This window comes from Mustela putorius, unplaced genomic scaffold (assembly GCF_011764305.1).
Source record: "Mustela putorius furo isolate JIRA1106 unplaced genomic scaffold, ASM1176430v1.1 tig00003845_pilon_pilon_pilon, whole genome shotgun sequence".
In the NCBI taxonomy this organism is placed as follows: domain Eukaryota; kingdom Metazoa; phylum Chordata; class Mammalia; order Carnivora; family Mustelidae; genus Mustela; species Mustela putorius.
The window spans coordinates 84,818,419-84,843,777 of NW_025421998.1; the positions used below are offsets into that span (position 1 = coordinate 84,818,419).

A 25,359-nucleotide genomic window follows, 5' to 3' on the forward strand; every position below is an offset into this window, starting at 1 on the left:
TTGATGTTTTCCCTTAGCAGTATTCCATCCACTGACCCCCTCACTCTGCTGTCTTCACTGAACTTGGAATTGAACACAATTACTCTCCTGTTGTGTGAACCCTATTGTAATAATCTTGAATAAAGTCTTCCTTGCAGTTTTAATAAGTATCAGAAAAATTTTTCTTTTGCATCGCTGACAATGACCTTTGGTTGTATCCACTTTGCCTTGAGCAAGAACAAAAAGAATGATGTAGACCATGGGGACAATGGGATGGGGGAGGCTTTCATTTTGGGGCTCCGAATTTGAGGATTTGGAGTTCTCAGAACAGATTCGAAGGCCTTAGAATCCCTGAAGAAGTCGTGGAGATTATGAGCACCTTTCATTTATTCTGATGTGATTGGGTGGAAAGGATACCAGATTCAGAGTCTAGCAAATGTAAGAAAGTCTCATTATTAATAATACCATTAAGCCTTACCTTTACTCAGACCCCAAGGAAAACTGGTATTTTATCCAGACTAACACTTCTTCCTATCCCACCAACCTCATGTATTTCTACTTTTTGAGTGGGGTCTTAAGAGTTAGATGTCAGATTCCTAACAGAGGTCACAAACCCTCATCATCATGACCCGCTCTGGTGAAATTCTCTGACAAGTCTTATTAAGTCTTCACTTTATTTATTTATTTATTTTTAACTCTAGAGGTAACCTCATTTAGGGCTTAAAATTTGGCCTCTCCCATCAGTATAAATTCTTTCCAGCACTGTTGGGACTTCCCTATTTACTGAAAAAACACTATTTAAATACCAAATGATGAGCAATATGGCTCCCTTGGCACAGACTTTTCCAGCCTGAGGATCAAGTTCCTGCCCTTGTAAATCAAGAGGCCTTTATCATTCCAAAGGAATGGAAGAGGCATTGGTAGGGGCCCGCCTGATGTACCATCACAGTTGCAAGGGTGCTTGGGAATCACATTAGCATTTTTAGGGACATGAGTCTGCCTCACACTTCTTATAAATACAGCTTGACTCAGCCACTCTATGACTGACAGCCTTGGGACTGACACCCTTGGGACATGAAGTGGATATTGTTCTTTGGGGCCCTTATTGGGCTCAGCGTCTGTGGCCGAGAAAAGTTTTTTGGGTAAGTTCCTTTTGGATTTATTATTATTTGGTTGGTTCAGTGCTATGGGAACCAAATGGATTTGAAAATGATTGGCTGGTTATATCTCCAGTGGAGTTGCCATTGGAAAAGAAGACATGAGCTCGTGTCCCAGTTCTGCCCTGTGTCATCCCGGGCAAGTTCCTTCTTTGTCAGGTTCAGTCATGCCTGTGAAATCGGGACCAGGTGGCCTCCACAGTCCCTCCTTGGCTCCCTAATCTCCTGCCAGTTCTTTTCTTTCCCAGTTCTTATTTCTAAGGTCAGTTCCAGGCCTCTTTTACTTTTTCACTTCTCTATTATGAAGTACCAAGAACTACCAGCGATTGTTTCTAATTTCTGCCATGCTTAGGGGAAAACCTGGGTCTTTGGCTTTTTGGTTTCACCTCTCTGTTAGCGGGGAAGGCTTTGTAGACCTGGGGCTTTCTCGTCAGGATCTGGGACACGGAGATTTGCTAGCTCTCGCCTGGCCACAGTGGTGAGAATTGGGATGAAAGGTTACAGCCGGATCGTGTGTGCGTGCGTGCGCGTGTGTGTGTGCGTGCGTGTGCGTGCATACGTACACACATGCCCAACACGGTCCGTGCGGAATGCTTTGTGGTCTGCGGAGGAGAGGACATTTGGGCGGTAGGATGGATGAAAGGATGCTGTGGTCCCCTGCTGGAAGATTGAATTCGAATAACTCATTACGGCCTAATGCTTTGACATTTGCAAAGATCTTTCATGTGCATTATCTTTTGGGTCCCGCAACAACTTCGCCAGTCGGGGATGTTATTTTCTTCAATTTAAACATGAAGAAAACTCAGCCTCAGAAAGGTTAAGGAACCTGCCCAAGCCCACTTAACTGGTAAGCAGGGGAGAATCGTCTATCTCACAGAGATATCTCTATCTGTTAGTCTACTCTTTCATATGCTAGCTGGCTAAAGGGACTTGGGGTTTGTTTATTGAGGTAATTACTAATATGAGATTGAGTAATTTTTATGGTGATGACTTCTTTTCACACCTGGTGTCTACTGTCGAATAGCTCAGAGGACTTAGACATAGCAGGTGGCCGGAGAAGATTTTTCTACCGGCAGCTCAGCAGTTGCCGTGTAATAACTATGCTCGCTGCCGGGTGGGCTGAAGCATGGAGTTGTCAGGCTCTCACTGCAGCTATTCACATGGCTGGAAAAATCTTTATTTCTCAGGATACAGACTTCGCTTACAATGTGGTGGACGCCCCAGTTGAGACAGCAGGACCTGGCGTTGGAGTGCCCACCATAGGAGCAGAGCTTACACAGAAAGGGCTGTGTGCACGAGCTAATCGCAGGCAGTGTCATCCTCACCCCCAAAATCTGTTCTCATCCTGTAGTGCGGACCCAGCAAAGGTGGTGGGATCCTTCCAGGGGCTTAGAGACATGGCCCTCACACCCAGCTCGATGACCGTTTTCTAGCAAGGGGAAGCTGGCCTCTGTGAGAATTCAAGTGGTGGGAAGCCAGAGCACTTATTGGCTAGGAGCAGGGACAGTACCGATGGCGATGAAGATGATGGGTTTTCTCCCCTACCCTCACCACCTCCCTCCCCAGCTTTTATTCCTTCGGCTTAATGCCCCACTGCCCCCAGTGTCTCATTCTGCTGGTATCTTCTGTGCTGCCCTTTGGTCATCTTGAGGATGGGATGGTGGCCAGGATGCCTAGAGGAGCAGGACAGACAGCGAACAGGAATGTAGTTGCCAAACCAGTTGGAGTATTGGCAGTAGCTGGCAGGCAGCTACGAGTTCTGTGAAATCAACTTTTGTGGTGGCTGGGGGTATGGGTGAGAAAGGCACAAAGGACAAGCCCTTGGCTTGTGTGCATGGAACCAACAGAGGCATAGAAGCTCGGCACCAGTGGAGCTGTTGACTGTCAGAATGTGGGATGAGTGGGAGGGTGAGCGAGAGGAAGGCATCCGTCACTCTGCTGGTAGCAGCTGGAGGGCGGCAGGTGTGGGAGAGGCTGGAATGAACACATCACTAAGAGCACCTGTGTGGAGTCACAGGGGTCAACATGACAACTTGCAAATTCCAACATATCCCCTCTCCCAGACCCATCTTCCATTTTCAGGGAGTTTGAGATCCTTGAATGGATTTCCAGACCACAGAGATAGATTGTGTTCAGCTATCGGAACTCTCAGGACTGGGAAAGTAGAGATAGAGATATAGATAGAGACAAGGACGATTAGAAAATGGCTGCCCTTCATTGGACGCCTCCTTACGTTCTTTCTGCTTCTAGGTTTGGATGGACTTAGGCTCACGAGAATGGTGTTAGATCCACCCCATCCTCCCCGCTTTTTTTAGCACCATCTGAAGACTCTCCGTCTAGGTTAGGGAGAACCTCATAGACGCTGACAGTTGATTCTAGAGCCTGGGCGTGAGATTGCCAGGCAGATAAGGAAAAGGGCTGGACATCCGGGCAGAGGGAACAGCATGTGCAAAGGCATGGAAGGGCAAAGGACATGGTGAATTTGGGATTTCAGTGAGGCTGGAGCTGAGAGGAGGGAGGAGGGAGAGGCAGAGGAGAGACAGTTGAGGAAAGGCTCCATTCTGAACCCATCCTTCCACTCGGCCTCTCTGCACTCGGGTTGCATCTTTGTCCTCTGTAGCTTGGCTGATAGGGCCTGATGGAGTGTGCTGTGGATTTTTTCATGCTCGGGGCCAGTTAGATCCACCGTGTTCCACTGTCGTGGACTGCACCCAGGAGTGTAGAAGCTCTGTTGTGAGGTCTCCAATTCGGGAAGAGTTAAATGCGTGCTCTGGATGCTTGTGTAATGTGATCTTCGTGTTCTGAAGAGCCCCTTTTTTTTTATGTTCCTCTCTTTTTTTTCTTGCTCCTTTTCCCTCCCCTCCTTCCTTGTCATTGTTCTAGTTAATGCTGTATTTTACGAGATGCCTCATTTTGTCGATAGAGATGTCAGTGCACAGGTGCTTTCTAGAACACTCATTTTAAAGACTCCTCTTTTTCTGGAGTGTTGGGGGTGGGTTGTGACAGAGCATAAGTTCGGCAGATGGGCCCTGGTACTTAGCCAGGAGTAAGGATTTCCCTTCTGTTTTAAACCTGTTCCTTTTTTTGGGAGGCTGCTTGCCTGTGTCGGGGAAATGGTGGTTTGACTCCCCACCTTCGCAGGGCTGCAGTTCAACCCCTAACAGGCCTGTTGGGTTCTGACTGAGACCTGCCCGGCCAGTGGCTTCTCCTCCGTGGCCTCAGTAGCTCCCAGGACTTGCGCGTGGCAGCCCACTTCCAAGGCCTGGGTGGGCTGGGGAGAAAGCTGGCATTTCCTCCAGACCCACCACCTGCAGGGGAAGCCTCTCTGGGGCTGAACTAGACCCCCTGGAGAGTCTCCAGAACCTCCTGGAACAAAGTGAGACCCTGAGAGTCCCATCTGGATCGAGCCGGTTTTCTGATGAGAAGATGCGGTTCGGCCACGTGAGGCTGCACATTTAGCTCCCTGTGACAGAACCATTTTCCCTGTCAACAGGTCCTTCAGCCCACAGCCCTCTCCAGCAGCTCTTCCCGCATTCATTCGGGTAAAGGGATGACGCATGTGACAGCGTCTCGAGTGCGGATTCATTCGGGCGGTCACCTAGCAACAGCCTAATGGCTCCCCCTGGCTCCCTGAGCCGGCTGAGAGCACAAAGGCAGCTTTTCAGGCTTGGCCTTCTCCCGCCCACACACAGGACTAGGGGGGCCTCGGCCCCTGCCGCTGCTGCGGAAGCTAAATGGTGTAGATGAAGCAAGTTCGGGACAAACAACAAAGGAGGGCTCAGGACTGGCCGGCTCCCTTCTGGGCCTTCTCAGGGCCCCCCTGGGGAGGACTGAATCCCAAGTCAGCCCCAGCACCCAGCCCGTATTGTACTTCACATTTGTATAGAGTTCTGGAGCTGGACGGGATTGGGAGACCACCCAGCAAATAGCTAACCCTCCAAGGATGGAAGGTCTGTTTTCTTTTCCAGCTCTTCCCAGCGTGGACCTTCAGCCAGAGTCTCAGTCCTGGCCCCTGACAGTGAAGAAGTGCTTCTTTATGTCTTGAGTTAGCTTTGCGTGTAACTCAGGAACATTCCTTTCTGCAAAATATATATGTTTTTCATTATAAAGTAATATGACCACATTACAGAAAACAGATACAAGGGGAAAAAAAGTCAGTCATCCATAATCCCACGACCCGGACATAAGCACTGTCAGCATTTGCTATATTTCCGTTGTCTGTTTTTCTTCCAATGCATCTGCTTTTTCCATACTTGTAATCGTGGCATACATACAATTTTGTGTCCTGCTCTTTCACTTAATATTTCCCTTCAAGTTATACTATAAGCACTTTTTCATATTTGCCACGTAGTCTTATTTTTAATGGCTATACATTATAACCAAAGACTAGACCATTTCCTCTCATTCGGCCCAGTTATGTCTGGGACATAGGCTTGGGGTTTATTGGCCAGCTGAAAGCTCACCATTATCTTTTGCTTTTTTTTTTTTTCTCCCCTCCAGGGACCAAGTTTTTAGGATTAACGTCAGAAATGGAGATGAGATCAGCAAACTAAGTCAGCTAGTGAATTCAGACAACCTTAAGGTACGTGGTTCTTCTGAGTCCTCTTCAGTATCTCTGACTTCAGTGACGGAAGACTCTTGCACCACCGACACTGTTACTCCTGGAGAGTTTTTGTGTATAGTTCTGTATTAGTCAACGGGTCCTTACACGATTGTGAGGGCTGATGGGGAGAAGTGCTGTAGATCATGGCACTGCTGTCCTAGGAGCTGGGCGCCCTTAACCGTGGGCTCCCTCTTTCTGTCATTGACTTACTACTTCTTGGACTTCACCAGGTCTTGCCTTCTGGGTAGGCCTGACCAGACACAGCTGTGAAATGGGCAGAGTTTTCCCCTGGTCAGAACCCAGCTCCTCAGGGATCATCCTGGCTTTTGGCAGTTGTTTGAGAAGAATGAGCTCATTGTGCCTTTTACCTGAACTGTCCTTTAACCTGGTTTTATTTTCCATTCTCTTCAGCTCAACGTCTGGAAATCTCCCTCCACCTTCAGTCGTCCTGTGGATGTCTTGGTCCCATCTGTCAGTCTGCAGCCAGTCAAATCCTTCTTGAAGTCCCAGGGCTTAGAGTACTCAGTGACAATTAAAGACCTGCAGGTGGGTAGGCCATGGTCCCTAACTGGTCTTGTGTAGGACAAATCACCCAGAGTGGACCTGAGACACGTGCAAGTCTTGGTCTTATCCTTCTCCATTTTATAAATGAACTCACTGAGGTCCATGGGAGTAAAGTGCAGTGACTTCTTAGTGGGAACTTGTTGTTGTAGAAAGGGCATACCCAGGTTAGGGAACTGGACAGACCTGGATCTGAATCCTGATTTGCTATCAGCTGTGTGGCTCTGGAGAAGCTATTAACATCTTGAGCCTCTATTTCTTCATCAGTAAAATGGTAGTAGCAGCGATGCCAACTTCATACAACTGATCGAAAAAAATTAAATATATTAAGTGTATGTGAAATGCCCAACGGTACTTGGTCTGTCAGAGATGCCCCACAAATACAAACCCTCTCTCCCTTGTTGTATTTGAAGTCAAGAGGGAAGAAAAGTGTGTGTGGGGAGGGGTATGTTGGAGACTCGTCATGAAAAGCATCTTTTGAGAATGAGGGAATGTCACCTGTAGTTCTCAGCGGCGGGAACATCACCACCCAAGCCAGACACCAGCCTCACGACCTGTGTCGGAACAGCAGGACAGTGTCTGGCTCATGTTCTCTCCTTCACCGAGGTGGGTTATAGACTAATTGGTGATTTGGCCCGGGAGTTTCCTGATGGCGTGAGCAGCTGTGAGCTTATTAATCATCCTCACATGTCACGGACATCTGCCAGGAGCCTTCAAAGTATGAGTGGTTATAAGAATTTCTTTGTTTCTGAATGGTTTCCCAAGCTGTGTATTTCAGAGGCACTGGATACCAGATGCGGGCCGATGTCTAGAGAATTCATAGTACAGAATAACCAAATAGCACATATGCTGCTTTTGGGGTTTTGAATGGGGTGATGTACTTTGGATGCCAAGAAATAAGCTTTTGTAGATATGTGGAAGAAATCTGACCCCCTTTTACACCTTGACGTTTGTGTGCCGAGGGTGCCGCCATCTTGGCCAGCTCGTGCCAAAATGTGGCAGAAACAACTTAAACCTCCGTCTCCAGTGGGTCACTTCACAGCATTGCCGTGTCTATTTCAGGCCCTTCTAGATAACGAAGATGAAGAAATGCAACACAATGAAGGGCAAGAGCGGAGCAGTAATAACTTCAACTATGGGGCCTACCATTCCCTGGAAGCTGTAAGTGTCTCGGAGCAGGTTAAGATCAAGGTCATTGACATCTTGGGTTTTGTAACCCCTTTTCTTACTTGGAGGAAGCCCTGGTCCATAGCGCAGTACCCCTTTACTAAGGGGCTAAAATGTGAACACTTCCATTTTTTTTTGTTTTGTTTTGTTTTTTGGTAATTCTTGGGTTGTTTATCTCCCACCAGCACCTAAGAGCATAGTGAAACACAACTGAACATTTTCTCCCACATGCATCCTTCCTTCCTGAGGCAACCCCTGAAAGAAAACCATGAAATAATTACAATCATTTCCATCCTTGTAATTCAACCTTCTTATATCCCACCATAATCCCTGTATTTTACTCACCCAGATTAAAATGTTACTTATTCCAGGCAAGTAGACAAGTGGTTATTTCCAAGGTTAACCAAATATTTCCACTCATTTATCATGATTACTTATAATGCATATTTGTACTCTAATGTGTTTTGGTGCTGTGTTTAGTTAAAAACCACTTTATATAGATGACTGACTTTCAAGGTAAGCCAACACTTTCAATAAAAAATTTGGAGCAGAACCACTTAATATGATATTAGAACTTGAGGAATCAAGAGGGGCTATAGAATGGGGCTGCATCAGATAGCCTACAGTTTCCTTAAGACCCTCAATGTCTTCTACATTAGTCTAGAAACTCTCTACTAGCTCAGAACAACATCTCAAAACGAAATTGTTATTCTCCTTCCCATATCTGCATACACATTGTTCTTTATAACCAAAGATGGGGTTCCTGGCATGCTTTTCGTGAGACATAGACTTTGAGCTGTTTTTCTTCTAGATGAGGGATTATTTTCAAGGTTGACCAACTGTTTTCACTTCTTTCCCATGATTGTCAGTAGCTTTGTTTATTGTATACACTTCCAACTGCACTGCCCCTTGATCCCTTTTGTGACCAATGACATACATCTGCAAAGCAGCTGGATAAAGTTAGGAGTTCAGTCCAGGGCCACGGACAAAAGCAGAGCTCAGGGCTCACACAGGGATCAGACCCATGACGTGCGCCTCGTTAGCGTGGCACACTCCCTAGCTGAGCTAAGTGGTTGCAAATGTCACCCAAGACCCCAGAAATGCCATCCCCTCACCTGCCCTCTATGGGAGCTGCACTTTCTCATGGGCTTGGTTTTGCTCTCCGGCTTTAGGGGTCACTGCCATCTGATTGCAGTTTCCCCCACATCCCCCGTCCCCTGTGAGGCCTTCTGCTGTGCCTTGGTGTACGGTCTCCCTCTTGGCTTGATCACATGCAGTTCTCTCTAAAAACAGCTTTGAAGAGCTCTCATCCTGTAACTGCTTAGGGTCTCTGGTGGGAGTCTCATGTCTGTCTCAGCCAGGGTTTCCAGTTTCCGTTTTCCTGTATGTTTGTTGCTGTTGCATTGTTTCTGTTGTTTGCCCGCTAAGTTTCCTCCTCATGCTGGCAGTGTGAATTTGGACCCTTCCCTCCTGATACAGCTTGGTGTTTTAACTTCTCCTGGGGGACTCTCTTGCCTCTCATGGTTCAGGGTGGGCATCTGGCTTTTGCTTCACTCTCTAGGGTTAGTAGGTAGAGTTTCCAAGCCCTCTTCACGGCTGGAGTGGCCGGTTCTCAGCTCTTAAGTTCCAGCTCCTTGGCCCACCCCGGTTCCCATGCCCTCGATCACTACTCCTGACTTGCTGTAAACCCTTAGTGCCTGCAGTGGATATCTGGTCCCAAGGCTCCACTTTCTGCCCTCCACTCAGCTGGTTAGGTCCCTTTTCATTTCTAGTCCCTGCAATGTCTCCTTTCTTGATTTTTAAGCTTGGCTGGGGATTATTTTCATTGTAGTTTCTCTGGCTTGAGTATATATTTGGGGAGCGGTTTCTTGCTTCTGCTCGGTCTGCCGTACTGACTGCCGCTCAGGCAGACCACTGAAACTGGAATTTTAGTATCAATCGTGTATTTTTCTCCCCTGTAAGGCTCCCTCTTCCACTTTTAAGGTCTAAACATACATTTCTTTATTTCCTTCTTTTGCCCTCAGTAGTTTTGAGCAACTAAGATGAATGAACCCTATTTAAATTAATTTTTTTTTAGAAATTGAAACCAAATGGAAGCATTTGCTGCTGTGATTTATAGCTCTTCACTCGTTCCCTTAAGGCCGTTAGAAGAATCTCCAAAGTGGGGGGCTCGGGCTACAGGGTATAAGCAAGATGCTTCACTGGGTTGGAGGAAGAAACTATTACAACTTCTATTTACGTTCTACATACGTTTATACTTATTATTAATGCTACCATTTTGTTTCTTTTTTTATAATGTACTTAATACATTTGGTACATTATTCTGGTGGTATACATAATATATTGTATATATGTAATATACATAACATATATTTCTTATAAAACAAATATATATATATATATATATATATATATATATATATATATATAGTGTGTATGCTAATTAAAAAAACTGGTAGAGAAAGTGATCAAAAGGTTTGGAGAGGACCCTTTTCAAGAACCTTGGCCAAATGGGGCAATTGCTGATTCTCCAGTCTGGTATGGCATGAAGGACCACACTGCTAGAGGAGTCTGTGTGCAAGTCTCTCTAGTTTAGTGGCCTATAATTTTATGGACAGATAAAATGTGTTATTCTCTAGAATGTTGTAGAAAAGGGCTCTTAAGGCAGTTCTTCAAGAATAAGTATTCCATGGCAGCAATATTGTCAACCCTGAGATCACAGGGCTGGATCTAATCATTGATCAAATCAATGAAGAAGTCATTGATGTAAGTAAGATGAAGTTCACAGATACCTACCCAGAGCTGAAAACAAAATTTTCAAATGCTCCTGAGTCCACCTTTCCATGCTTCAGATTTACCGTGAGATGGACAGCATTGCCGGAGATTTTCCTGAGTTGGCGACCAGGGTGAAGATTGGGCATTCGTTTGAAAACCGGCCCATGTATGTACTGAAGGTGAGGCCAGAGGCTCTTCAAGAGGCCTAGCTGGACTCAGGCTCCTGGTCCCTTGTGTCCAGGACCCAGCCCTCAGACCTCTGAAGGAGGGGGGTTTTAGGCTCTTCTTGATTTCAGAGGCATTGGGAGACATCTTCTGGGGCTCAATTTTGGTGTGATTGAGAGTTCCCTGTTTTTGCCTAATGTGGAAGGAGTTAGAACGTAGAAGGAGACCATCCCATTGCAAGTTTTGACTGAAAGACAGGATCAGTTAGGGGGGAGGGTCATGGAGTGGGTGAGGGGTATGGGGATGGGGGTGGGGTGGGTCTGTTAGCATTCCAGAAAGCACTCAGATGGGCCACAATCTTTTGCCTTCATTCTTACCTCCAAAAAGCAAGTCAAATTGGGATTGCTCTACAAATTCTATTCTGCTTTGAGGGGTACTTATTGGAAAAGCAATCTAGGAAGCTAATTTTAGGGTTGATGTAATTTTAAGCCCAGCCTATGATCCTTGGCTGCACAAAGCCTAACTTCTAGATATTTCTAACAGATTCAGGTCTGTATTGGCAAAAGAGGTAGAGAATTTATGGCAGGGACATAAATTACATAAATAACCCAGCCAAATGAATAAAAAGGAATTTGGAGATACGAAGCATGGAACAAATGAGGGTGCTAAGAATTTGTCAGATCCTTAGTGTCATATAAGCCCCGAAGAACCCAGGCTCCTGGCTTGAATTACCAGCCAGAGGAGATTTGCCACCGAGCCGGTCGCTCTAAAATAATCCACATAAATTTAGACGATTTGCCAACCTGAGGAGACTCTGGCTTCATTAGCACCACGCTTTGACCCAAGGTGGCCAGACCCACACTAAAAGGCAGGAGCCAGAACTCATTTAATGCCATTTGCAAAGAGCTATAGTGAACCTCTGTCTTCCTCCTTGTAAAATCAAATTCATTTATTGCATCAGCTGGAACAGGCCAGTTCATGCACTCTCGGGCCTCTCTCTGTTGGGGTACCATTTGAGGTCTTTCAAGAGACATAATATTATCTCTAATCACACTGGCATTATCATTCACAATAGCAATTGTTTCCCCTTGCCATTTGCTTCCAACCCTGGAGCGGCTCAAGTGGCCTGGAGCCGCGGCCGGGCCTCGCCAACCAACCAATTAAGCTCCCTGGTCACGGATAAACCTGATAAATAGATGGTACCCTCAGGAACAGTTGGTCTCTGAATTATCTTAAATTGATTAAATGAATAGGGGTGAGCTGGGGAGAGGAGAGATGAGTGGAGACACGGGCAGGAGGGTCATTTTCGGGCCTCTTTGTCCTTCCACAGTTCAGCACCGCAGAAGGCAGGCGGCGGCGGCCAGCCATTTGGCTGAACGCAGGCATCCATTCCCGGGAGTGGATCTCGCAGGCCACGGCGATCTGGACTGCGAGGAAGGTCATGTCGCGCGGTATTAGCTGACAATTCTGGGGGGCCAGGGTGCCCCTGCAGGGTCCTAGGAGGCTGGGCCCGGGGGGGGGATGAGGTGGGAAGGTACTCAGCACAGAAACAGTTGGAGGGTGGGCTTTTTGGGTTGGAGAAGCAAAAGGTCAGAGTCCTTCGGTCAAGCCACTGTGGCTAAATGACAAAGTCCATTCATGGCAGCGAGCAAGCTAATGAGCTGTAGAAATAGACCCCAAATCCTGAGCCCATAGTCAGCCCCGGAGAAAGGGAGCAGAGCCTTCTCCGCAGCGAAACTCAGACCAACTGTGCCATCAGCCCACCCTAGCCCTCTAGACCCTCAGGGATCTCAGGCTGTCTGCATGTGCCCCCCCCGCCAAGAGTCTGCTTTAACGCAGCACTAGCTAGAGGAGGGGTGTTGCGTGTGGAGGATGTACTTTCCCTCTCCGTTAGCGTGGGGGCCCAGGTTCCCCAAAACTATGATGATGTGTGGCTCTTCCCTCCCTTGTTCCCGCCCCCTGGAAGGAAGGAACCAACAAGGCAGCCCCAGACTCTGCAGTTGATGTCATCAGGAAGCCATGTTCCCCCAGTGTTTGAAGTACTCCAAGAGCTTTGTAGAGAGCTGTGTCTATGAGGGGGACAGAGAGGCTGCAGGGGGCACCTGGGGAAGATACACGCGCTTCGACTGGGCACCCCAGCTGGTCACCCAAGAAGCTGACAATCTTGTCTCTGCTTAGATCGCATCTGATTACGGGAAGGACCCAGCCATCACCACCATCTTGGAGAAAATGGATATTTTCTTGTTGCCTGTGGCCAATCCTGATGGATATGTGTACACACAAACTCAAGTGAGTAACACCGAGTGTGCTGGGCTTGAAGGTGAGAAGAGTCTGGTGAATTCCTTGCTGTGCACCCAAACAGTTGTAGGAACGGGGAGAGAACTCCCACCCACATGCACGTTACAAGCTTCCTCGGGTTCCATTTCTCACTCATCCCCTGAGCTGAGAGTCACCAGGGAATATTTTTTCTTGGAGAGAATCGTCTAATGAACTCCCTCTCATGGATTTTGAACAATTATCAACACTTAACCAATCTTCTTTTCATTTCTTTCCCTCCCACACATTTTTTTTCCTTTTGTTTAAAAGCACATCCCTGACATCAGGTTATTGGACCCCAAATTTCTTTAATATGCATCTCTGGTTGATGGTAATTAAAACAAAACAAGAAAAAACCCAAACAATACACCACTGTCACTTAAAAAAAATTAATGGAATTTCTTTAACATCATCTAATTCCCCCAATTATCTTTTAAATGTCTTTTGAGTCAGTTTATTGAAATCAGTCCGCAAATAAGGTTTTGCACTTGTATTTGGTTGTTGCCGCTCTGTAGGCTTTTTAAATCTACGGCAGTTACCCACCCCCACACACATCTCTTTTAAAAATGTCATTCATTTGTTGGAGAAACCAAGTAAATTGTCCTGTAGAACATCTCACATTCTGAATTTGTCTGATGGCTTCTTTGTTGTGTGTCATTTGTTCCTATAAGCCCTGTATTTGCTCTTCACTTGTAGTCAGAGCTTGAAGTTCGACTGGGTTCAGTTGAGTTTTTCAGGCAAGAATAAAATAATTGCTGTGCACTTCCCGTCAGACCAGTGGTAGTTCGGGCAGACAATGTCTGTCTGTCCTCCTTCTGCCTAAGCCAAAAATCAATTTGGAGGGTTCAGGTAACATCAGGCTAGTTCTTGCGTTACAAAGTTCTCATCACGGCATTTTGGGGAGGCAGAGCCTCCTTTCTCTGGGAGATGAGAGGAGACTGCTCAGTTCTTGAGCACCGGGGCCCCAGTGATCCTTCAGGCAGAGCTAAGAACCTTGCTCCATCATAGACCCCCACCCCAGAGAACACCTTTGCTTTTCCTGTGCCCTGACCCACCTCCGAATGCTTATTCCCTCCTTGGTGGTCTTTCTAGAACCGACTATGGAGGAAGACACGGTCCGTCAATCCTGGAAGCCCTTGCATTGGTGCTGATCCAAACAGAAATTGGAATGCTAGTTTTGCAGGTAGGCTGCGGGTGTGGGGGGGGTGGCTTTCGCTCCCTGCTGCCCCAGGGAGCCTGGTCCACAGGGCGCTGAGCAGGCAGTGAGGGAGCCAGTTTCCAGGCTGGCTCCATTCCTGCTTCACTGAGAGATGTGGGCCAATTCCTTACACTCTGTCTCAGGTTTTTGTTTTTTGTTTTGTTTTTGTTTTTAACATTTTTGGGGGGTAGTTTTGAAAGGGAATGACTCAACAATTCTTGTTCTCCTGAAAGTACACTTATATTTTAAAAATGATTCTAGTCTTAGACGTTCAGATCCACGCTCTGTGCCCTGGGCATCCCCACTTCTCCCGGGCAAGCGACTGGGTGGGTGGAAGGGTTCCTGGTGGTAACTGGGAAGAGAGCAGTTAGCACAGTCACCCTGCCAGACCAGATCGTGGGTCGTGGTGAGGCTTCAATCCCAGCAGTTGACCCTTAGATGTGTCAGTGTGACACGCAGCCCTTTGGTGTCACAGAAAGGGCACGAGGATTAGGAGACCCAGGTTCTGAGTTCCAGCTGTTTAAAAACCATCCCTACAGTCATGCCCACTGGCTGCCAGGTAAAGTGTTCCTGTGTGTTCCCTTATTTATTTGTCTGACCCAGTGAGTGAGTTTTATTATCTGAAGCGAGACAGTCGGGCTCGGAGACAGTCTCAGGAGCAGGTGGCCCAGAGTTAGGGTCGGAGCTCGCCTTGCAGCTCCAGAAGCCCGTAGTGCTCTCTCGCGCTCTTCCACAGCTGGGCTGATGTCCTGTCTTCAACCTACTTCTTGTACCTGCACATTCGCCCTCCCCACACCCTGTGGCGGGAAGAATCATCGGTCTGTGGGAAAGGAGCTGAGAGAAATGGGGGCGCTGAGGGCGTGGAAGTTAAGTCAGCTCTTCCCACAAGCAGGGAGGTTTTACGCACATACCGCGTACCTCAGGGAGCTGTGTTGTGAACCAGTACAGAAGGCAGTATCTAAATACCAGCCAACTGGGAAGCTTTAGCCACAATAGATTATTTTTGGCAGCACTTGGCCATTAAGATCTGAACCAAGAGAATGAGTTGACACTAGAATAAATGGAGTCATTTTCATTATTAATTGGTATTTGTATTAATTATCTGGAATACTTATTAATTACAACTCATTGTCGAGTATGATATTAATTATTTATGACAGCTGTTAGTGATGCAATACAAGGTCGACTCTATCCATTTAAAGGAATCCTTCCAGTTTTCCCTCCTCAGCTGTGGCAGATCCAATGCCCTCCCTCTTCTGCATCACCCCCCGCCCCACCCACCATGTCCACATATTGCGGACTAGGCTTCTGGTGTAGAGGGGGCTCCTTCCATCGACCTGTCCATGGCCAGCCACTCCTGCTCTTCCTCTGGGTTCAGTGTCCTGCATTTCTGTTTTCTTGCCGATGGATTCATGTTTCTGCTTGGGCCACTCCCCACAGGAGAGGGGGCCAGTGACAACCCTTGCTCTGAGATATACCATGGACCACATGCCAACTCGGAAGTGGAGGTGAAGTCGGTGGTAGATTTCATCCAAGAACACGGGAATTTCAAATGCTTCATCGACTTGCACAGCTACTCACAGCTGCTGATGTATCCATATGGGTACACCGTCAAGAAGGCCCCGGATGCTGATGAGCTGGTAAGTGACGGGCTGCCCTCCCTAGGGCCGACCTGGCCCTGGGCCTGCTTGACCCCGGGGTGCTGCCACAATGGTCCTTCCACAACTTATAGAGACAGTCCAGGAGCCTGGACTTATTTCATTAAGGGCCTGGTCTTCTCTCCTTCTGCCCTTTGGATTGTGCCATCAGACCGTCTGGGGACAAGAAGACAGTTCTCCTTATTTCTGTGTTTGCTGTGACTTTCAAGAACCACACCTGACCCCTGCCTTTCCTTCTTAGTTGTTTTTCTGACCAAAATGTGTGACAGACCCATTGCTTGCCAAAACTGTGGGTGGCATTGTGGTGAGTGAGGGAGAGGTACTCCTCATTCCAGTCAAGGTAGAGTTGAAGTAGGCTGCCACCTACAGCCTAGGGGTGCTCCACGTCACAGGTAGTAGCTCGCCCTAGGATGTGAAGAGACACTTAGGGTGGACTGACTGGAGTAGGGCTGGCATCTGTAGGGTGAAGGCAGGCTTCTCCCTCTGTGCTGGTAGACTCCAGAGCGCCCTCCTGCTCAGGGCCACAGCTAGTCTCTAAACCTCCCAGTAGATGCAGGGCTCATGCTAAGTGTGGGTCACATTCTGGTCTCAAACAGGTGTTGGCATATGCATATAGGACGGCCCTGTCTCCACCTTCACTCTGGGAACACCCAGCTCTTAGAAAGTTTTCTCTGGAACATACTTGGCCTTCCCGCACGTTCAAGAACATGACCCTCCCATCCCTCAAGGGAGGTGAAGATGGTCGTGTATTCACTAGGTTGGGTTGGTGAGCAGCCCTCCACGTTTCTGTGTATCAGGCTTTGGCTCTAGTTGGATGGAAAAGGAGGAGACCAGAAGGGAAACTTGAGGGAAGGGCCAAGAACCTTCCACACCATCGCAATGCAGAGCAGCTGAGGGATGTCAGGTTGTGGGATCCATTCTTTCTCACTCTGCTGGTTCCCCCTCCTAGGACGAGGTGGCAAGGCGTGCGGCCAGAGCTCTGGCTTCCCTGTCAGGCACGACATACCAAGTGGGTCCTACCTGCACCACTGTCTGTAAGTACTTGCTCTATTAGTTATTTCGAGAATGCCGGGAGAGGAAACGTGAAGTGGAAGGAGAGCCGCAGATTAGGCTTACTACGTCGCAGTCTGATGGTTTTGGCTGTTAGCGATAGACTGAATTTGTGTCAGGCCTGTGGAATGATAGCTGCTGTAGGCGGTTGTCTCCATCAGTACCATCACTACGGTCATGCTACGTGTCACCTGCCCGTGGCGAGTTTAGGCCTGCTAGTATGCTGGAGTCTGTGTCCCTTCTAATCCATGAAAGATCCCAACATCATTTATCAGAAGTTCCTCAAGCCCATCATTTCATTTTCAAAGGAAACCCACCTTCGGAGATGCAGACCGAGGTGGCTGTAGTGGGCATAGAGGAGACTCGTCCTCTTCCCATCGGAGATGAGCACGAGTTGGAGCAGAGCATGCTGGGAGCGGGGTTCCTCTCGGCAATGGTTAGCATCAAGCCAAAAAGAACCCACCCCAAACAAACCCTACCAAGGCTCCAAACCTGAAGAGGGTCTTTGGGCTCATTACCTACAACTTCAACCTCATTTTGAGGAAATAGCTTTGTTTTGGTTTCTCACTGAAGTGTTTCATGTGTGCATTTCACTCTGTTCCTACTGAGATCCTTCCAGTTCCCTCGTTCCATGAGTCTGAGCTTTAAACTTAAAGATCAAATCGAAGAACACTATCCTTCTTCAGGAGTCTAGCTATCAAGGGGAAATAAAAGCACGAGGAGCATGGTTCTGACACCTTTGAAGCCAGTGCCCGTCTTTTCCCCTCTAGTGTCTATCCTCTGTAAGTAATTTTCCAACAGTGGGGCCCCCCTCAGACTCCCGCACACTTGCCGTATTTCTGTCCTATTCCACACCGTAACTCTCCATCCAAGTGCTCCACCTCAGCTAGCTGTTCCCTTCAGCCTTCCTGTTCTGGGAAGTTTCTCCATCCCCCCTCCTGGGTCCTCCTCTGTATCTGAACTCAGCCCTCTTGTGTGTGTTTCATATACTGCCTTGCTGCATAAAGCAATTAGCCTGATTTAGGTGTTCATGTGGCTAATTGTGGGAACCATCCATTAATTATTCATGGTTGATTATTATTAGTGTTGTTAAATGGGAACTCCTCGGAGAAGAAACACCTCAGGAGAATTTCTCCATCCTCTGCTCCATTAGTGAGAACTGAGTTTAGGACTGCAGAGGGATGAAGAGACTTGGTGGGAGTCCTTTGGTGAGGCCCTCTCGAAAGAGCTTTGTGGGTCACCACAGTCCTGGCTTTTGGGTCAAACACCAGTTTAAAGGGTGGCCTTGTCAACCCACATCAAACACATTCTTCCCAGTCTAAGCTCTGCCAAAACCAAGAGATACTCATCGGATTCCTCCAGAACCAGAGGTGGAAGGCGCTCCCTGAGTGTTGTCCAGGAGACATAATATTTCCTAAGTCTTTCAAGAGCCCATCTTCTGTATTGTTTAAAGGCTTTGCCTGCCCTCCTTGCTTCCCAAAACTGTAATCAATTTTTGTATAATAACACTCTGATCCCATGGGTTATTACATGTGCTACACGCATGGTCGACGTCTGTCCCTTCAAATGCCAGACCTTTTCTTAGATGAACCATTTTAGCTGAAAATAATCTCAAATTTTACACTTTCTTGCCTTTTTAAACAGAGCATGTACAAGGGATTTAAGCTCCTTTCTTCATGACGTAGTGGCCTTCTGAACATTAGTAATAATGTTCCAGAGGCTTTCCGTGCCACATTGCACTTTCAGTCCCTGTGCTGGGCAACCCCAAGCCCATTTTGCTGCTTTAATTTGGGCATCTGCTTTTTTAGAGTTTTCCGGTTTCTTCCCTTGGTCAGACTGTACTGCTTTCAGACTACCTGCCTCTAGCAACCTTCTCCCCTTCTCTTTACTACTAAGGGCTGGGACACAAGTTCTTTAGGCTCATTTGACTTGTGGATAGATCCTGAGTAAGAAGGATGTTCATGACAACGTTTTTCATACTCACAGAAGCCTACTGAGTACCTCAATGTCCGTCAGTACAGTACCGAATAAAAACACATTTGGTGCAGGCACACAGTGAAACAGTGTGCCCCCCGCTTAAATGAATGAGGTACGTCTGTAGATGCGAATAGGGAATAATCTTTAAATGTCAATTGGGAAATAGTGTGATTTTTATTTATTTTAATTTTAAAATTTATCTTATCATTTTTTAAAGATTTTATTTATTTATTTAACAGCAAGGTAGCGAGAGAGAGAGAGCACAAGTAGGTAGAGGTATATGAGACCACACAAGAATTTCAGAGACTATAGGAGAGCCTGTTTCATAACCTCATGGGGCATGGCATCACAGCATCTCTAGAAAAGTCACAAGTGGAGGGGTGCCTGGGGGGCTCAGGCGTTAAGCGTCTGTCTTCAGCTCAGGTGGTAATCCCAGAGTCCTGGGATCGCGCCCTGCCTTGGGCTCCCTGCTCCACGGGGAGTCTGCTTCTCCCTCTCCCCCTTGCTTATGTTCCGTCTCTCTCGGTATCTCTCTCTGTCAAATAAATAAATAAAATCTTTTTTAAAAAAATCACAAGTGATACCATGAGAAATAACCCTCAAGAATAATGGAAAACAAAAGGACCCATCTTTTCATTTAACAGCCATGTACCATAAATACTAAATGGACTGGGAGGAGGTTGAGGAAAGCATGGGCTTTTTTTCAGCAGACAGCCTTGGGTTTCAATTCCAGTCCTGCCATTTTCCGTCTATATTTCCTTAGATAAATTACTCATTCTGAGCCTGGATTTCCTCCTCTGAAAAACAAGGACAGTAATACCCACCTCACTGGGTTTTTAAAGATTAATGAGGTCATAGATGTGAACTTTTCAATATAAATGACCAGCTTATGGGAGATGTTCAATAAATGATAGCTGCTATTGACATCATTGTTTTATTATTCAGTGTCATCCACACTTTGCACTTTTAGCCAGTTTCTGCTCTAGTCGAGTTTGGCTGGGAAGAAGCAGGAAAGCAGGCCTCTTTCTTTTCCCCAGCCTTTTGGCAAAGGGAAGTCTCAAGGGTTGTGCTTCGTTCTCTCTGTGTTTATCAGTTATCTCTTGCTATGTAAAAAGTTATCCTAAAACCTAGCAGCTTAAAATAATAAACATTTATTTTCTTCCACTCTTTCCCTGGGGTAGGAATTCAAGAATGGCTTAGCTGGGTGGCTCTGGCTCAGGGCCTCTCCCAAAGTTGCAGTCAAGGGCTAGAGTCCTTTAAATCCTTGACCCTGCTGGAAGGGTCTGCTTCTCGGGTGGCTCACTCAGCTGCTGAGTACTGGCAGGAGGCCTCCATTCTTCACCACTCAGACCTGGTGATGGGACACTCTCTGACCGTCCACACACCCTGATGCCTGGCTTTCCCCAGAGCAAATGATCTAAGAGAGAGCAAGGCAGAAGCCACAGTCTTTATGATCAGCCTTGAAGGTCACACGTCATCATTCCTGCAATTTCCTGTTAGTTACTCAGGTCAGGGCAACCCCACTCAGTGTCGGAGGGGACCACCCAGGGAGGTGAAAACCAGGAGACAAGGCTCATTGGGGCTGGCTTGGAGGCTGCCTGTCTCACTCTGTGAAGACTGGTTTTGAGTGACTGGAAAGAGTCTAAACAGTGAGTTAGCGAAAAGGTGGGCTCGAATATTTAAAATTTCTTGGTTTGAGATGAATGAAGATGACCATCATATAGGACAGACTGAGACATACGGATCAGGCCGGTATTCATTTGTTGGTGGCCTGATGACCTTCAGCAAGAATTCTAGGTCCCTAAGGAACCATGGGCAGGCAGAACTCTTGAGGCCTGCCCATCTAACCCTGAAAGGAACTGGGGTTCAAAGGTGTTTTCTTTCCTGACTTACAGATCCAGCTAGCGGGAGCAGCGTTGACTGGGCGTATGATCATGGCATCAAGTACGCGTTCACGTTTGAGTTGAGAGATACTGGGCACTATGGCTTCCTCCTGCCAGCCAACCAGATCATCCCCACTGCAGAGGAGACCTGGTTGGGGCTGAAGACCATCATGGAGCATGTGCGGGACAATCTCTACTAGATGAGGCACTCTGCTTTGTCTCTGGTTATTTCTCCTCATGTACGCGTGCTCACCGAAGCCACGATTAAAGGGAGCTTGTTCTTTCACGTGTGACTCAGAGCCCTCTGGCTTTGTGGGGAGCACAGGTCAGCCCCTCCTCAGCCCTCATCCTGGAAGTTCATGCATTCTGGTGGTGCACCTCAGAGGGGCGCTCTTGCCACCCTGCTGTGCTTCCATCCTGCTGGTCCACTGAACCCTTTCTGTGGCCTTCCTCTCACGTAAGTGGTTGGGCAGACCACACTTAGCATCATTCCGTACTGGGTGGCACGTCTCTAACTCATTTTGAGAACAAAAAACAAGGAACTAAGATGGTTCCCCACCTTGTCCCATCCATCCAGGCTGGTGACCTTGCACTGCTGGAGCCCCAAGGGAGATGCTGTGGGCGACAGTGCCTGTCTTTGAGATCAGTCTCAAAGGTGACATAGAACTTCCTTTAATTTATCTCACTCCTTCTTGAACATATTTGTCTTTGAAAAATAAATCTTGTAAGGTTATCAGTAGAGGCCATCTTCCTTTTTTTTTTTTTTTCTTTTGGTTTTTGTTTGTTTGGGGTCTGAATACAAAGTAGTGGATCACTTTTCCTCACTGGGCCCCAAATACCTAGATACAACAGTTCCGATCACTTTCTTCCATTAGTTAGTTACACAGTGTAACTGGGATCCCAGAAGGGGATCTGTGCCACCCAGTACCTAGGTACTGTTCTCCCAGGAACCCTTTATGAAGTGGTGATCTAATAGCAGGATTGCTAAATTATCCCCATCTGTCCTCATGGGCTCACCTCTACTTTGCCTTTTGAACTCACTTCAAAGATCTTGCCCTCACCCTACGGGTCCTAAATTACTCCTCTGGCCTGGATAATTTCACTGCACATTCTTGTGGCACATTCCTGCCTCTGCTCTGGTGTACCTTGTGTTTCCTCCTCCTGGCTTTCCTTTTGGTCTTTAAAGACAACTTCTACTTTACATCCCGGACCATGAGCGTCAAGGTGGAGTAAGGATTCCTCAGTCAGCCTTCTCTTGTTCCATTTCTTCTCAGCGCATACCATCTGCCCTTCTTCCTTTTTTTCCTTTTCTCAGACATGTCTGTAAATCTTATCCTCCTGCCTAGGATTCGTGCAGCATCTGGTATGTGCTCATAAGCCAATAAATATTCAATATGAATCTCATGATCCTCTCCGATTCTTTGCCTTCACCTGAATGGAAACAAGCCATGGTTTTGAATATGCAGCTCTTTCTAATGTCAAAAGCCAATTTTTAATCCCTTTCTGTATCGCGTGACTTGTAGGAAGGCCTTTTCTCCCTCGGGCTGAGGGGCCTCCAGGGCTGCGTTACCTTAGTGACTGCACTCTGGTCCTGGGTCTAGTTCTTACTTTTTTAGTTCAGGCACTTGATATTCTTGGTGTCCATGTTGATTAGACTCGGGGATGCTGACTCACGCCCACAGAGCTCAGATGAGGCATGTGATAAAATCAGAATACGGATTTATTAATTTACATCATGGCATGTAACTGGTTAGTGGATTGGATCCTCACGTTGGTCCGCACAGTACATTCTCTCCCTGTAGGCAAGATACATGAGAAGCCAAATTATAATCAGAAGGTTGTTTAGTGAGCGGGGCGTCAGAGCAAGGAAAGTTAATTACAGTCTATGATTATAATTTTTAATGGTATCCAGCTCTAATGGCATGATATATCCAATTCTAGAACCAGAACACACCTGCTAGCCAGCCAGCTGATCACTTGTGCCGGCTAGTCAGGGTTGCCTTGGACCAGACAATACCCCAGGAGGCATGGCAGTGTTTGCCTCTGGGACTTGTCTCTAACCTGGCTCTATGTGTAGACCTCTTCACCCCCAAGACTGAGATGGTCCTTTACATTCCTTGAGGGAAAGAGTTCCTAAACAATACCTAAAAAGCCATGAAGAGGATACCTGTGACTATAATAAAATTAAGAGCTTCTATTTAGTAATATATACATAAAGAAAGTGAGAAGTTATAAACTAGATGATGTTCACTACCTTCCTGTACACACAACAAAGGGCATATGAAGAAATCCCACAGATCAGTAAGAAAAGCACAAAGAACCAAGAGAAAATGGACAAAAGTTGTGAGAAAACAGTTCACCGAAGAGGAAACATGTGTGTCTGATAAACATATGAGGAGAGGCTTACTGATCACGAGTCAAGACTGCAATGAGATGCCGTTCTACACTCTTTCAATTTACAGAAATCAAAACATTGGAGAGGAGGTGGGTGATAGGATCTCTTGTGTGTTACTGGTGCATGTGAATCTGTAAAGCCACTTTGGAAAATAATTTGGCATTACCTTCTGAAGTTCACACCTATGGTCCAGCTGTTCCACTCCAGGCATAAACCCAAGAAATTCTTGCATATAAACAACAGGAGACAGAGGAGAATGTTTACAGCAACGCTGTTCCTAATAGCAAAAACTGAAAAATAATCCGAAAGTCCACCAGTGGGAGAATGGGTAAATAAAGTACGGTATTTTCACATACTGAAATATTATACAGAGTCAGAACAAAATTTAGTATGATCTCCTTTCTAGAAAGTTCCAAATAACTAAACAAAATGCAAGTAATAATTCCCTTTCAGGAAGCCATACAAACTTTGAAAAAATTGTAGGGAAAGGGAAGAAAGATAGGATACATGCTCAGACCCCTTTTCCTGTTCAGTGTACCGATTCCCAGCTGCTGGGAGTGTTAGCTGGCAGCAGCTCAAGGCTCCCTCCCTCTCTGGAGAATTGCAGTTAGCCAAATAGGGGCTGACTCACACAGGAAGCTATGCACTTGTTTTCCCTATATCACCTCCCCAAATGTCAGCCAAGGCCTGACTAACTTGGGGGCACAAACAGCTAATCTTTTGCCTCAATGTAGGGTCACACTGTGGTGCAATGTGGGCTCCAGAGCTCTGAATACCTTTTCCAGCTGATTCCACATCCTTCCTTAGCTTCCCCATCCCCCCATCCTGTCCTGCTTCTCAAACTCCCCCTTTCCTGAGAACTCCCTCAAAAAAAAAAAAAAATCACCTAAACAAAATCCTTTCTCAGGCTCTACTTCTAGGAAAATGGACTTAAGACAACAGGAAATGAAGAGCCTGGCATTCTGAGTGATGATTCCCTTGGATGGGGAGAGGCGGGGGATGAGATAGGGACCAGGGCCCTATGGTTAGATTCAGGTTCTGTTTTTTCCAGGAATTTATGATCTTATTGGGGTGGGGGGGACTAATTCAGTAGCTAAATAAATCATAAAAGAGGGCCATGCATGGGTCAACGATAGCCAAGGATTATGATTAATCTAGTTGTCTGTACCTGAAATCCAGTTTTAAAGATGTTTATAAAGGTACGGATTTGAACACAGAAATGTTTTCTTATTCAGTATGCATTTACTGAACGTCTAGTTGTGCCAGCAACAGTTTTAGATGCTGGCAAGGCCCTGGCAAACAAGAAGGCAAAATTCCTTCTTGCATGGAATTTCATTGTTGTTGGAGAGACAGAAAGTACTCAAGAAAACAAATTAAAAATTTTTAATTTGGTTAATGAGAGCTGCCATAAATAACAGAAAAACAGGCTGCTGGAAGGACAGAGATGTATGGTGGAGGGGCCTCTCGATTGGGAAAATTCGAGAAGATGGTGTTTGGGCTGTGGTATAAAATTTTTCTTAACTCTCTTTTTTGCATTCTTTTTGGACTCCCCAAACCATATGAAAAAATGTAGGCTAGATGTTATAATGCACATTTTATAGGCAGAAGATCTCTCAAGAGCAGTGTGTCTCTTCCCCAAGACAAGTAATTACTATTTTCTGTTCTCTAAGTGAAGACCCCACCGAGAAAAAGAAAACTTGAGCCATGAACATTCATGGACACAACTTAAATTTCTAAGACACACTTAAGCTTGGAAGGCTTTTGTACCTCATCAAATAAGTCTTTACAGAATTTTCCACTATTAAGGACACCAATGAGCATGGAAAAGGGACAATCTGTTAATAATGGAAGTATTTTGAGTTCTCTCTCTCTCTCTCTTTTTTTTTTTACAACACTGGGGGTATAATGGGGTTTGCTGAGTCATCCCCAAATCTTACACCCAGTCTTGTTGGGGTCCAAAAACAGACCTCGGTGACATGACTGACAGGATGAGGGATACAGTCCATGGCTATCAATGGGACTAGCTGTCATCTCTGTGCTGTCAGCTTGAAACCAGAACCACTGATGGAACTGCAGTCACTTGGGAGCTGACACACAGACCACATCCACTTCTGTCTTCTGGTTTGTAGATGGCGAGGAGTGGGAGGACAACCCAACTCCTTTGCTTGGCCATATGTCCTTGATTCCTTGATGGAATCTCTGGGAGCTCCAGTTTCCTCATATTTAAAATGAGAACAATGGGAGTATTTACAATAGTGTCTTGAGAGTATTCAGGAAGCTGATGTGTTCAAGTATGGAGTGCCTTACCTGGCAGGAACAGTTCTCAGTGTGTGTTAGCCTGAATCATTTCTCTCACCAAGTGGTGGACATTCCTTCATGAATCGAATGATTGGTTTTTCCCCTAATGTCCTTTAGATTTTTCATATGACTTAATGACAAAAGTCTCAACAGTTCACAGAAAAGCACTTGTTGGAT

At 46.5% G+C, this 25,359-nt stretch overlaps 1 protein-coding gene across 2 annotated transcripts; it reads left to right on the top strand.

Annotated features, from left to right (window-relative positions):
* The first annotated feature begins 1,001 nt into the window (after positions 1 to 1,001).
* CPA4 (carboxypeptidase A4) lies at positions 1,002 to 21,893 on the top strand. 2 transcript variants are annotated; one of them, XR_006601406.1, is made up of 12 exons: positions 1,002 to 1,121; positions 5,637 to 5,718; positions 6,151 to 6,285; positions 7,363 to 7,461; positions 10,320 to 10,421; positions 11,738 to 11,845; positions 12,586 to 12,696; positions 13,816 to 13,906; positions 15,362 to 15,561; positions 16,529 to 16,613; positions 18,616 to 18,718; positions 20,502 to 20,621. XR_006601406.1 is itself a non-coding variant. In XM_004741755.2 (11 exons), exons 1-11 carry the CDS (start codon positions 1,054 to 1,056, stop codon positions 20,687 to 20,689), a joined length of 1,269 nt encoding a protein of 422 aa, XP_004741812.1. In that variant the 5' UTR covers positions 1,002 to 1,053; the 3' UTR covers positions 20,690 to 21,893. The 2 variants fall into 2 exon arrangements, 1 of the variants encoding a protein (XP_004741812.1); XM_004741755.2 differs by lacking the exon at positions 18,616 to 18,718 and having other exon boundaries at positions 20,502 to 21,893.
* Positions 21,894 to 25,359: the final 3,466 nt, after the last annotated feature.